Source organism: Python bivittatus, unplaced genomic scaffold, assembly GCF_059951505.1.
Source record: "Python bivittatus isolate LINGU-HERP-01145 unplaced genomic scaffold, Pbiv_v1 ctg000020_np1212, whole genome shotgun sequence".
NCBI classification, from domain to species: Eukaryota; Metazoa; Chordata; class Lepidosauria; order Squamata; family Pythonidae; genus Python; species Python bivittatus.
Window position 1 is genome coordinate 86910658 of NW_028277030.1, and position 12964 is coordinate 86923621.

Here is a 12964-nt window from a genome sequence, read left to right on the forward strand (position 1 = left end):
TGCATGGTTCTCCTTTATCTCGGGAGCATTTAGAAGTTTCAGGGGTGAAGGGAATACCCTAATATTCATCCCAGGTAACACGCAACATCTTTATCTGGGCCTCTACAGATAGAGGGGGCTGGGAGAAAAATGTCATGTCTGGCTAGGGACCAGAGAAGGGCATCGTACTATTTTTTATTTTTATTTATTTGTTTGTTTATTTATTGTTATTAAATTTATATGCCACCCATCTACCCCAGAGGGTGACTCTGGGCAGCTTACAATTAAAAACCAAGACAGTAAAAACAATAAAAATATAAATATCCCCCAATTAAAATCACAAGTTACAATTCTGTAAAAGCCAGTATACAATTCAAGATGAGGGCGGGGGGGGGGGGAGCAGTATCAATCATCCCACCAGCCAGTTTCAGTGATGCGAGCCCCCATCAGGCCCCCAGGCCATCTGGCATAGCCATGTTTTTACACCTTTTTGGAAGGCCAGGAGAGTGGGGGCAGCCCGCAGTTCAGGTGGCAAGCTGTTCCACAGGGCTGGGGCCACGGCGGAAAAGGCCCTCTTCCTAGACCCCGCCAGCTGAAATTCTGTGACTGGTGGGGTCCGCAACATGCCCCTTCTGACAGACCGAGTGGGGCGGGCGTACAGCTCCTCAGATAACCTGGTCCTGTGCCATGAAGGGCTTTAAAGGTGATAACCAACACCTTGAATTGGACCCAGTAGCAAACTGGCAACCAATGCAGCTCACATAACAGAGGTGTTCTGTGTGCCACCCTAGGGGCGTTCAAGACTGCCCACGCCACTGCATTTTGTGCCAGCTGTAGCTTCCAAATACCCTTCAAGGGTAACCCCATGTATAGCGTACTCTTCCCTCCCAATCTTCTCAAAACATACTTCTGAAAACACCCAGAACTGATCCTTCAGGGAAATTGTTGCAAAGCATAACAGATTCTACACACCTTGAGGCTGCCTTTGGATGGTGTTGGAATAAGGGGAAAGCATTACTTTCATGTCAACAGCTAATGATGACTTAAGCCTGTCTCTCTCATGGGTTAGGATGAAATTAAGGCAATGCTGGGGGAACAAGGCAGAACACTGGTGATGTTACAACATGATTATCCCATGGTTAAGTGCAGGGGTTATCAAGGCCAAACCCACATGTACCCACACACAGTATTCTCCTTTAAATATGCAGGCTGTCTCTTACCAGAGAAGCTCTCAAGCCTCTTGGCAGACAGCCAAGATAAATATTTAACTACACTTTTGAAAATCATGGCCAATATTCTCTGCAGCCCACCAGTTCTTTCACAATACACTGAAAGATTTCCTTTGAAGCTAAATGGCCATGTTGTAAATGACATTGAGGTTCCTCACATCTGCACTCAGGCAATGACTATAGCAGGGCTGAGATATTTTTCTGAGATTTTTCTTAACCACTTGTGCCTAAATCTGTCAATAAAGTGCATGCAAAAACAGGTCTTCTATTGATTCTTTGAATAAGCATTAATTCTACTATTCCTTTTCAGACAAGAGTTCATTGTTTATCCTGTGGGTAATAGCTGCAACAGAAAATTATTGATTTCCCTCTGATCTGGTTGCTGACTGCAGTTTACAAGTTGTGGGACTATTGAGGCCAGCTTTCCAAGGCCGAGACCTGATTTGTAAACACAACGAAGGCTATCTCAGAAAAGCAAACTAATGGCATTGTCATTTCTATAATAACTACTTTGCAAGATCAGACCAACGTCCAGCCCTCAGAAGCCACCCAGATGCCTCTTCAAAGAGAAGCATGAAGGAATGGCAATCCCTGTCTGTGAACTGTGGATTCTAATTAAAATAATAAAAAGCTGCTGGGATAGTAACCAATTTGGCCTGCTACATTTTTGGCATTCTTGAACCCATGTATCCATCTAGGAAACATCTACTTATTCAAAGAGGTAGATATCTTTTGTCTGCTAGAACAAAGAGCTTGCTAAGCACGAGCTTGTTAAGCACAATCTATTGTTAAATGTGCAAGTCACAGTAAACAGCATGACTGAAGCTGATTGCATTAACCGATTGCCTTTGTACTGTATGCACTATAGGCCCCCAATTATTTTGCTGTTGTCACAGTCTGTGGGTACTAGCTGTTACAGAAAGGGAAGCTGCCTTTTTTGTATGTTTATTTGTCTTTTGGAATGGAGGGTGTGCTTCCCCCAACTATTTCAGTTCTAGTCATTTCATTGCCTTTAAAATGCAGTACAAATATAATTCTAAGGATGCAAGCAGAAGATAGATCTCTGCCTATAGCAACAGATTGGCACTTATGCTGGTATCCTAATTCCCAAGGGTTTCATACCAGCAAGCCGAATTTCAGGGAAAACAGATTTTCTGCCACGGCCAGCAAAGAGAAATAGCTTCAGCCTCATCAGGCTCAATGTACCATGTTGGTCAACTTTGACTAATTTTTTTGAAAAACCCACGGTGTCATTTTTGAGATCTTTAGCAATTCAGATACGGAACTATAATTGTTTATGTGGGTGGTCTCAGAAGATGGGCTCTTCATGAGATGCCACACTTAACCAGCCAACATTTTGTACCTAGCATCCCAACTTTGTATGGAAACATTTATTTGTGGCTCTTAGTTGTCTCTTAAAAAGCAAAGTAAATCAGGCTGGGCAGTTGCCCACCTTTGGCTTTTTAAATCAATTAAAGAAAGCATACTAGTTTGCATTATTGTAACACTAAATATCAACATATGGCTTGAAGTAACAGAGATAGGTGTTCAAATGAATGCTCCAGTCCAACCTATCTAAAAGGCAGCAGTTGAAGAAGGCTGCTCAAAGGTGTGGTCTGGGTGATAGTCACCTAGCTTAACTGCCGACCCACAAAATCGGAGACCGTGCACCTAGCCTTTTTCTGTGGCTGGGTTTTTCAAGGTAGGATTTGTAAGGGTAAATAAATGTCTCATAGTACTTTTTGTACTGTTTAAGTGCTCTGTGTAAGCTTCTGAGAAAACCCAGATGCATTGTTTTGTTTTATTACTTTGAATAAATTTCAGTCAACAATTTTAGTTATGAGAAATTTCCTGTATCCTCAATTTTCACCCCCTTTTAATCTTTGTACCTCTTTCATTAAACCTTCTGAAGACTAAACGTACTGAATCAACTAAGAATATCCTTCATCTGTGTCCTGCTATGAAACATCTCAACCCTTGTTTATCATCACATCTTCTGGTCGGGCATTCTGCAAATTAAGTATTCGCTGTGTGAGGAAGAGGCCCTCTATTTTACCTGCTGTGAGTCTACTGCTAAGCAGTTTCAACAGGAATTCTAGTATTATAAGATAAGTAGATAGTGAGGATGGGAAAACATCTTACACCCATCTTTCTACATTTGATATGGTGGCTGGGGAATTCTGGGAGTTGAAGTCCACATGTCTTAAAGTTGCCAAGTTTGAGAAACTTTGCTTTAGAGCATCTTTTCTGAGCCTGGATTCTTCCCTGGTATTGGATTATAAACATTCTAACAGGCATCTAGTGAAATGGTGGTCCATCAGTTTGGAGAGCACACAGTGTTGGAAAAGGCTGCTTTATAGTCTGGTAGATTAAATACAAAGAATCAGAAACAAGAACTGGACCAGTACCACACTGCACAAGGCTGCTTCCTGCTTTGAAGTAAAGTTTTCTTGTAGAGAAAACCACTCAAAAATCATTGGGCTATTAAATAAATGGAAGCTTCTATTGGAACAACTTCTCAAGGCCAATCAGATGGGTAATGCCTTCTTCTTGTATAGTTCCATGAAAACTCAACTACTGTCATTCTGTCTGTCTGGTGTTTTTGATTGCCACTTCTTCAGCAACCACCTGTATTGCTGAACAGACATCTGCTTTTATGTTCAGGTTGTAAGTACAGAATTCTGAGTTTGCTTGCCTTTTCAGAAAAGGATGGAAACGTCTGGCTCTTGACCATTTCTCTTCTGTTGTTTTTATGACCAGTCAGCAATCTCTTGGAAAGGGCACATGAACACAAAAAAGAGAGCTATTCTTGCCATTTTCTAAAAGGCCTTATCTGGCTTAACAGCCAATAGTCTCTTAACCCCAAGTCATAAGTTTTCAGTCTGCATTTTCAGACCAAAGTGTGCTCAATTGCACAACAATCTAGAGCAAGGTTCCTCATGGGAAAGGTCTACGATGCAATAATTCAATAAACTGGAATAGTTTAATCATTTGCTTTAACTAGACTTCTTGATTATTTCTGCATGACTAGACTACATCGTGAGTAGACTTGACACTTAGACTTGCTAATTCAGTGGCTTCCAAATTATTCATAATGTAATTTAAGTTCAAGAAGAAGCACTTCCACATTTATGGGCAGAAGGCGAATCCATCTGCAAAACAGTTGCTGCTAGCATATGCTTAGGTAAATATTTACCACTACCTCCCACCTCCAGGCCAAATATCCATAAACGCTGATGAAATGTACAGCCCAGATCAACACATGGCTCTTTCCAGTTATGTCCCAGCCACTACAGTCAAGCTGGAGAGCCTGTCAGTGATGGAGAAGAACACCATGCATTCAGAATGCTGCGAGTTTTACACATGTGACTTTAATATGCAGTTTATTTGAAACATAGCATTTGGTGAGAGTGCTGTTGGTTCTTTGACAACACAGTAAACTATTCCAAGTATATTGTACAAGGATAATTAATACTTGCAGGAACACCAGATAATCACTATTATCACAAAAATTAGTTAATTGTATGTCTATTTTTCTCAGAGGCAAAAAGAAGACAAATCTATGCGTTATACTGATTTTCTCTTTGGATGGGTTCATACAGTTTGGTAAACTAAAATAAAATCAGATTTGATGGTTAGTGGTGGAAATCCAACTATATTGTCAGGTTATTAAATTAAGCAAGTTTATTTGCTTGGGCATAGCTCTGTAAAATTCAGGTTAACTATTCTATTTTTGTTTACTGATTTATTGATGCAACTTTATTAAACTTCAATTGCAGATGATTGTAAGCAGTTTGTAATTCAGCATATATATATCATAAAAATCAACAGACTAAAACACCACAGTGGTAATTTTAAAATCATCATCATCAACATCGTCATCATCATCATCATCTATTGTCATTTATTTACAGCATCACTTTAAACCAGTGTGGTCTCCAAGGGCCTTCTTGAATAACCAGGTTTTCTTGAACTTCCAGAATACTTCAAGGGAAGGGACTGTTCTTGCTTTCAGAGGAAGACTATTCCATAGGAGAGGAGCCCCAGCAGAGAAATTCCCGCTCCAAGTTCCCCCTCTTTGGATCTCCCAATACTGGGGACTCCCAGGAGGTACTCTTGTTTGCAAGTGCTACACAGGCAGATTCTACCTAGAACAGGTGTTCCTGAAGATATTCAGGCCCCAAGCCATGCAAAGCGTTACAGGTAATGGCCAATACCGTAAACTGCAGCTGGAAACAAGCTAACACCCAAGGCACCCCCCGTAGCAGCGGTATTACAAAGCATTAGCACAACTGCTCTGTCACCACACATGCAGCCAGATTTTGTACCGCCTGAAGTTTCCAGGTGGTGTTAAAGGCAACCTCATGTAGAGTGAGTTATAATTTAATCAAGAGGTGTTAAGGTTGTGAGTTACTATCTTCAGTGCATCCACTCCAGAAGAGTTTGCATTTGGTGCACCAGCCAAAAATGAGTAAAAGCCTTCCTGTTCACGGCCTCCATTTGCTCCACGACCAAGAGTTGTGAGTTCAGGAGGACCTGAAAGTTGTCAGCCTGCTCTTGGTAAAAGCACAATCCCATCTATATTTCAAAGTTGGCACAATCCTGGAGTCATGTGGTTTCTGAATTAACAGTCACTTTGTCTTGCTTAGGTTGAATCTGAACCGGTTTCTCCCCATCCATGTCCTGATACACTGGATCAGGACTTCCACTGCATTTGCCATATGGCTGGTGCTGCGCATTGATGATATCTCACCCCAGACCTCACCCAGTGGCTTCATGTTAAGATTCAATTAAATGCAAGAGAGAATCAAGCCTTGAGGCACCTTATACTGGAACATCCAATAGCTTATCTTCTCCTTCCTTAGAATCATCAACTAGAAACCTCTGTTCAGGAAGGAGTAGACCCCCTGCCAGAATGGTGCCTCCAACTCTCAACCCTTGCAAGCATTCCAGAAGGATATTGTGACAAACAATACTGAAGTGTAGAGAGCAGTGGGAATGGCCTTGAAAGACAGGAGGAAGAGCCACTACCAAGGCAAGAGCCAGATACGAAGGGCTTGATCCTGGGCCAAGAAAATGATGTGAGAAAATGTCTCAGACAAGCCCCTCCCTAGTTCACACAAAGATTAAGTGAGGAAGGGGGAAGCACATTCAGAATTGCAAGATTCTGTTACTACAGATGTTACAATGAAAGTAGTTCTGATCTATATAGCATTGGTTTCTTAGTGTGGTCTACCTTGCTGGGCTGATATGAAGCCTGCTAAGAGAGCTAACAGGTGAAGGATGATGGTCTCAAGGTCATCCATGAGAAAGATCAATGTCGTTTCTATCTTATGCCAATGCTTGAAACATGACTGCCAAAGATCCAGATAACTGATGTCTTCCAGAGTCCTTTGTGGTTGCCATGCTACCACTTTTTCTATCACCTCCCCCCAAAAGTTCATCCCAGAAATCCAAGTTTCTGAGTTGCATTTGCCAGTCTTGAAGGGATTAACACAAGTAGGCCAACACCTCTTTCAAGATCATCAGACTTCTCCCTCCCACAAGGCAGAATTGATTATTGCCTATCTCTTTGTCACTTCCCTGGCTGTCTAGGACAGTGTTTCTCAACCTTGGGAACTTTAAGATGCATGGACTTCAACTCCCAAATTCCCCAGCCACACATCTTAAAGTTCCCAAGGTTGAGAAACACTGGTCCAGGACAACCTAGGTAGGGCAAAGATCCAGCCAAGAGGTTACAGACCTGACTTTACAAAAGACCTTGTCCACTTCCTCAAAATCCACAAGCTCAAAAACCACTCAGGTAAAACTGCAAGCTTTGAATGTGCTGGGTGAACCCAGTCCTTACATTTAATTATGTCATTAAAATGAAGGGATAATTTGAAATGCTGCTTCTGTTAAAGCACTTTGTGACAAATTGCTTTTAACAACCACTACTTCAAATGTAATTTAAATTGTTCATATTTTTCTCAAATGCTATTTACTCTAGAATACCTTTAAATATTTGATTAACAGGTCACTCTATTTTAACCATGCATAGCGCACCTTTGCTTTGTATGTATATACTGATCCACTTCCAATTGCATTTGTCATCATAGTATTCCAGGGGAATAGGTATTTATAGGGATAACTAATATAATTAATGACTAGGCATCTGATCTCCAACCAAATGGAATCTGAGAAAGAAAAAAGGAGTAAATGGAGCTTTCCCATCTCTTACAACAGAGGAGGATTCCAGCTCCCATAAACCTTAGCCAGAATGGCTAATGATCAAATCTGATGGAAGGTGTATTCCACAAATACCATTCATGCACTCCTATAACACGGTAATGTTGCACTTTCAAGCATTCAGAGTACTCCATGTTCATTTGCTCAGTAATTTTTACAATAACCCTGTAAATAGGTCAAGATTATTATTCCTGCATTATGGGAGGAGAGGGCAAGTTAGACTATAAATAGTAGATTATTCATGGTTGGTGAGTTTATGACAGATGGAAGTTGAATTAGGGCTTTCTGATTTATAGGATGAGCTTTTCATCCCGTATCAATCATTCTGGTGTATTAAAACCAAATGATTTAACATTTTTTAGGAACAAAAGGAATATTTTCCACTATTAATCCCTGAATTCATACCACAGAGCATTCTGGTGAAATTCTACTTAAATAATGCTATGCTTACCTGATTTAATTCTGCATTAAAAAAACAACAACACTGCTGTATCACAAAATGAATATATTTTTATTAGAATAAATAGTGCAAGCACACAGCTGTAGTCCAGGACTGTAGCTTCTAAAAAGCATATGCCTTGCAATGGATAAAGTCCCAAACATAATGCCTGACCTCCTCACGAGGCTGGAAAAGACATCTGAAATTCTGGAGAGCTGCTAACAACCTATACAGACAATGCTGAGTTAATTAGATGGATGACTTGTTTTGTTGTAAAGCTGCATTCTGTTTTCCACTCACTGATGGGACTGTTGGTGGAGATCCCATATATCTGTCTTTGAATTCTTCCAAACAACCAGATTTTCCATCTCTCCTCCTTTTTCAATCCCATTCCAAATGAACCTGAGATTGATCTGGGCAGTCCTGATTGATTTGTACATTTATTCAGGCAATCAAAATGCTATTAGCACAGCAACGCTTTTATGTTTGCGAGTCTGGAGCTTGCAGGAAATGGTCAACCAATCAGGGTTTGCCCTTTAGGGCCAATAGCTGTGCCCAGAGAACAGCCAGCCAATCAGCGCTCACGAGCTATCCTTTTCAGCCTGACAATAACTGAGCGACTTCGTCTGCCCCTCTTAGATTTCCCTAGCTCTGTGCCTAATTACAAATAGTCCCTTGTCCTCTTCCCAAGCGGAAAAGAAAATACATTGCTAGCTTTCCCCCAGCCCATAATTCATGTGCATGTATGGCTGAACATTTCTCCCTTCTTCTTTTGCAATACAATCTCAAAGGCAATTGGAGGAGAAGCTGTGCAACGGGAAGGGGACAGTTGCAAACATAAATGCATGGCTTAATCCCTTCAAAGCCTTCCCACTGGTACGGCTGCAAATTCCTCTCAATTTCCAAATGTTGGCATCCTGGCAATTTTCCTAACAATTCCAGCAAAACCCTCGGAGTTGGGAGATGAACTGAGCCAAGAGTCCCTTCAAAAGGGGAGCCAGACAGCCCTCAATGATACATTTCCATTCTGAAGCAACATTCACTAAGGCAATATTTCTCAACCTCGGCAACTTTAAGATGAGTGGACTTGGACTCCCAGAATTCCCCAGCCAGCATGGCTGGCTGGGGAATTCTGGGAGTCCAAGTCCACACATCTTAAAGTTGCCGAGGTTGAGAAACACTGCACTAAAGCCTTGAGTTGGCATTATCCTGCTCCTGATCCCATGCTCCTGGCACAAGGATAGGTCACAGTGTCTCAGGGTCAGTTCTCCCATAGCAAAGCCCTGTGACCCACTAAGGGGGTTCACCTTGCCCTACCAAGTGAAGCTATACCTCCATCTGAAAAACCTCTCAGTAGTTTTTTGGAGTTGAAGAAAATACAAATTTCTTTTTATTTTTATGCAGGGAGGATAGAAAAGTATTGCTAGGATAATAGTGTGGATGAGGGAATAGGCTGCATACGGGCACACCCCGGACAAGGAAATAGATGCTGGGTTGTCACGACAGACTGAAAAGGTGGGAGCCCTGACTCGCTACTGGAACTCTGTTGAGAACATTTTTTTTTATTGCACGGCATGTTAAAAAAAATCTCCCTAAGCAAAGTTAGCCATAGAAGAATGACCACTTTAACTGCTTTCTTTCAGACATGTTAGTTTTTCAGGTAAAAGGAGACTCCCACGTGGTGTGCATGTATCTGGGTGGGTATGCAGAGTCAAGCCAATCCATCTGAATAAAGGAGCTGATCTAATCCCCTGAGGGATGCACATGGTATAAAGCATATATTATTTAGCAATCAAAAACATTTCACTGAAGTACAAAGTGAATCATCAATAATCTTCCTTCCCAGCAAGGGCAAATGGGCTTAATTGGTTTTCAAGTCAATCTCAAGATCTGCTTAAGAGTAAGGCTAGCGTAGTTGCATTTAATATAAAACATATGAACATCATTCTAGAACTCCATCTATGAATAACATACTTTTAATTTATTGTCATAACCTAAAATCATTTGCCGCAAATGGTTAAGTGCTCCTGAATTTTAGTAACAAACAGAAAATAACAGGGAAGCAAAAAGGAACATGGTTATGGGCAAATGATCTCATTTCCAGTTCTTTACTCAATTCATGATTATTTGTGATTTCAGATAAGAGATCCACCTTTCATTCAAAAACACATCTTGAATGTGGGACTGATCACAGGGAGCATGTGATTCCTTCTACAAAGGTTCACTGGTGACCAATCTGTTTCCATGTACAAGATTCTGACCTGTATATGACTATGCGTTATTTGAAAAACCCTATTCTTGCATAGAAATATGGGAGTCCACCTAAGTATTAGTATTTTGGGGAAGAGCCTTTTCCTTGGTCTTACTATCATCAGAGTGGTATGCTTGGACGGAACATGAAAATGTGCCTTTTCCATGGCTGATCCAAACTTTGGAATTACCTGCTAAGGAAGGCCAGACTGGTTTCTTCTTTTCTATGTCTGCCAGCAGGCAAAAACACTTGTATTCAAACGGGAAAGTGTTTGCTACAGTCAGTTTTAATTGGCTGCTGTTTGTTTCTTTTTACTGATGTTTAATTGTGTTTTTGTTTATAATTTAATCTTTATTTCTGTAAGCTGCTTGATATGGCATTTTGGATGCAAAATCAAGATTGTTTTAATCAACTTATTATTTTAAACAAAATGTTGAAAAATCTCTAGGGCGATTGGTTGCAAACTTCTTTCTCACAAAGCTTTGCTCAGAATGTCTCTTCCCCAAACCCCAAAGAATCACTATTCACAGTGGCCTGAGTCTTTGGCTCACAAGGGTCACTAGTGCTACAGGTAGTCCTCGTTTAGCGACTGCCTCATTTAGCAACCCTTTGCAGTTACAACAGTGATGAAAAAGCGACTTTACAACCAATCCTCACATTTACAACCTTTGCAGATCTGTAAAGCAAAGGAATGCTGAAGTAAGATCATAAGCATAGTTGCAGTTTCACTTAGCAACTGCTTTAGTTAACAACCAAGTTGCTGGTCCCAATTGTGGTCACTAAATGAGGACTACCTTCTTCAAGAAATTGGTGGCTCTGAAGCTGCTGTGAGAACTTTGCTCAGGGAAAAGCCAAACCATCCACCTTTGTGACAGATGGCTCAGGAGATGAGTGAGGGCTGTTGAGGCAGGTGGTCCTGATACTGAAGTAATTTTCAACACTCATTAAGTCACTCCTTTAAAAGGTAAATAAGTTCTGTTGCTAAGACAAGCACAAGAGAGATTGTAAAGAACTGTATAAGCATCTAATCATTAAAAAATGGGAGAGTGTTAAGGATGCCCATTCAAAATCAGACAATTTATCCCTGAATACACCTTATGTATGAATATATTCATAAAGAGAGTTGTTTAAAATTCTCTGCTTTCTCTTCAGATCATGTAACTCTTTCGCTTTTTACTAAAAAGGTAGAACTTTTCTAAAAGGAGAAGCACCAAAGCTAAACTCAGCCTGGAAACTGCACAGAATGCAACAGTGACCCCGCTTTCATCCTTCCCAGCATGACATTGGATATGAACTCTGCACTTCCTCAGAGACACTCTCTGGAGCCCTTATCATGTCTGCCTTTTCTTCCACTGATCAGCATTGTGACTCTTATCTGCAATCACGATTCCCAGGAAAGTTTTAGGAGGCAGCTATTCCCCCTTAGGAAGTAACCACCAGCAGCAGAGGGGTGCCCGTGTCCTCGTTTGGCGGAGGCTGGGGTCACGCGCCACAGCCTTCGCCAGTAGGTGAGGCAGGGCAGGAAGGCAGTGGGCAAGGCTTACCTTGTGCTGTTTCCACATGGCTCCCAAGGCCTTCACCTCGTGCTTGGAGTGTTTCCCTTCTTCCAGACACTGATAACAGACGGGGGTCCGGCAGGTCACACAGTACATGCTGTAGTTCTCCAGCTCATGGTCCGCGCACGTTGGTGACTTGCGGGCAGCTCCCGGGCCTTTGCTTCCTCCGCCGCACGCCCCGCCCGCGCCGCTGGGGGCGCTCTGTTGCTGGCTGGGCGGAGGAACCAAGCGGTGCTTGGCGAAGGGCCCGCGGGACGGGTGACATTTGACCTGGCAAGCCGAGCAGTAGAGCACCTCGCACTGTTCGCACAGCACCGCGGCCGCCTCCGGAGGACTGCGGTCGCACAGCTGGCACTTGGCCGTGGCCGAGGCTGCGGCCCGGCTCTGCTGGTAGCGCTGCACGATGGCTTCCAAGAGGCGATTGCGCTGGAAGCCGCGCAGGCCCCGAGGATCCAGGGAAGCGCTGCGATGGCACTGCGGGCAGGTGAGCGAGGAGCTGGTTCCGCTCCCGCGGGGGCCCGCCGCGGCCGCCGCGGCCGCCAACCCCGGAGGCGGCGGTACCAAGGGCAAAACCCGCACCCCGTTAGGGGACTTCAGGCTCGGGGTGTAGGAGCCGTAGCCGCTGTCCGTCTCGCTGTGCAAGCTCACCTTGTCGGCGTGGTCCCCGCCACCGCCGCCAGCGGTCCCGCTGCTTCCGCCAGCGCCACACTCATAGTCCAGAGAGGCCGGCCCGCTTGTAGCTCCGGTACCTGGCACTGGCACTGGCACTGCCGCAGGGCCTCGGGGGTGCAGCATGGTGGGCAGATGCTGCTCGGACTCCGGCGTCTGCACAGCGATGGTGCGGGCGCAGGGCAGGCAGACATTGTGCGAACAGGGCAAGATGATGGGCTCCCGGAAGAGCGAACCGCAGACGGGGCATTTCAGCTCTTCTTCCATAGCTGCAGCTGCTTTGTGTCCAGACAGCAGAGAGGGGCGGATGGAAGCGATCAACACGAAGGCGGCGAGCTATGGTCAGGCTTCTCGCTGCTCTTCCCGCCACCTTTTCGACCCATATTCCACCGCGCAGCCCTTCTCTGCTTTCAGTGGTGCATACACAGTCGAGGCAGGGGTGGCGGCCCGGAGAGCCTCTGTGGTCCGCTGCAGGGCCAGCGCGTGCCCATAAAGGAGCTCAGGCATTTGCTTGGGGCGGCACGATGGGTGGGGGCGGCACGGCAGGTGAAAGCGCTTTGCAGGCGAGCGTGGCGAACAGCCTCAGTGCGCGCTGATTAGGGCGACCACTAGA

At 43.7% G+C, this 12964-nt stretch overlaps 1 protein-coding gene across 1 annotated transcript in view; it reads right to left on the reverse strand.

The window, feature by feature from the left end:
- TRIM67 (tripartite motif containing 67) overlaps positions 1-12642 on the reverse strand; it is a 29994-nt gene extending 17352 nt beyond the window's left edge. The window contains exon 1 of the mRNA XM_088151150.1: positions 11671-12642. Within this exon, the coding sequence (XP_088007276.1) occupies positions 11671-12618 (948 nt within the window). The 5' untranslated portion in view covers positions 12619-12642. The remainder of the gene's footprint in view (positions 1-11670) is intronic.
- Positions 12643-12964: the final 322 nt, after the last annotated feature.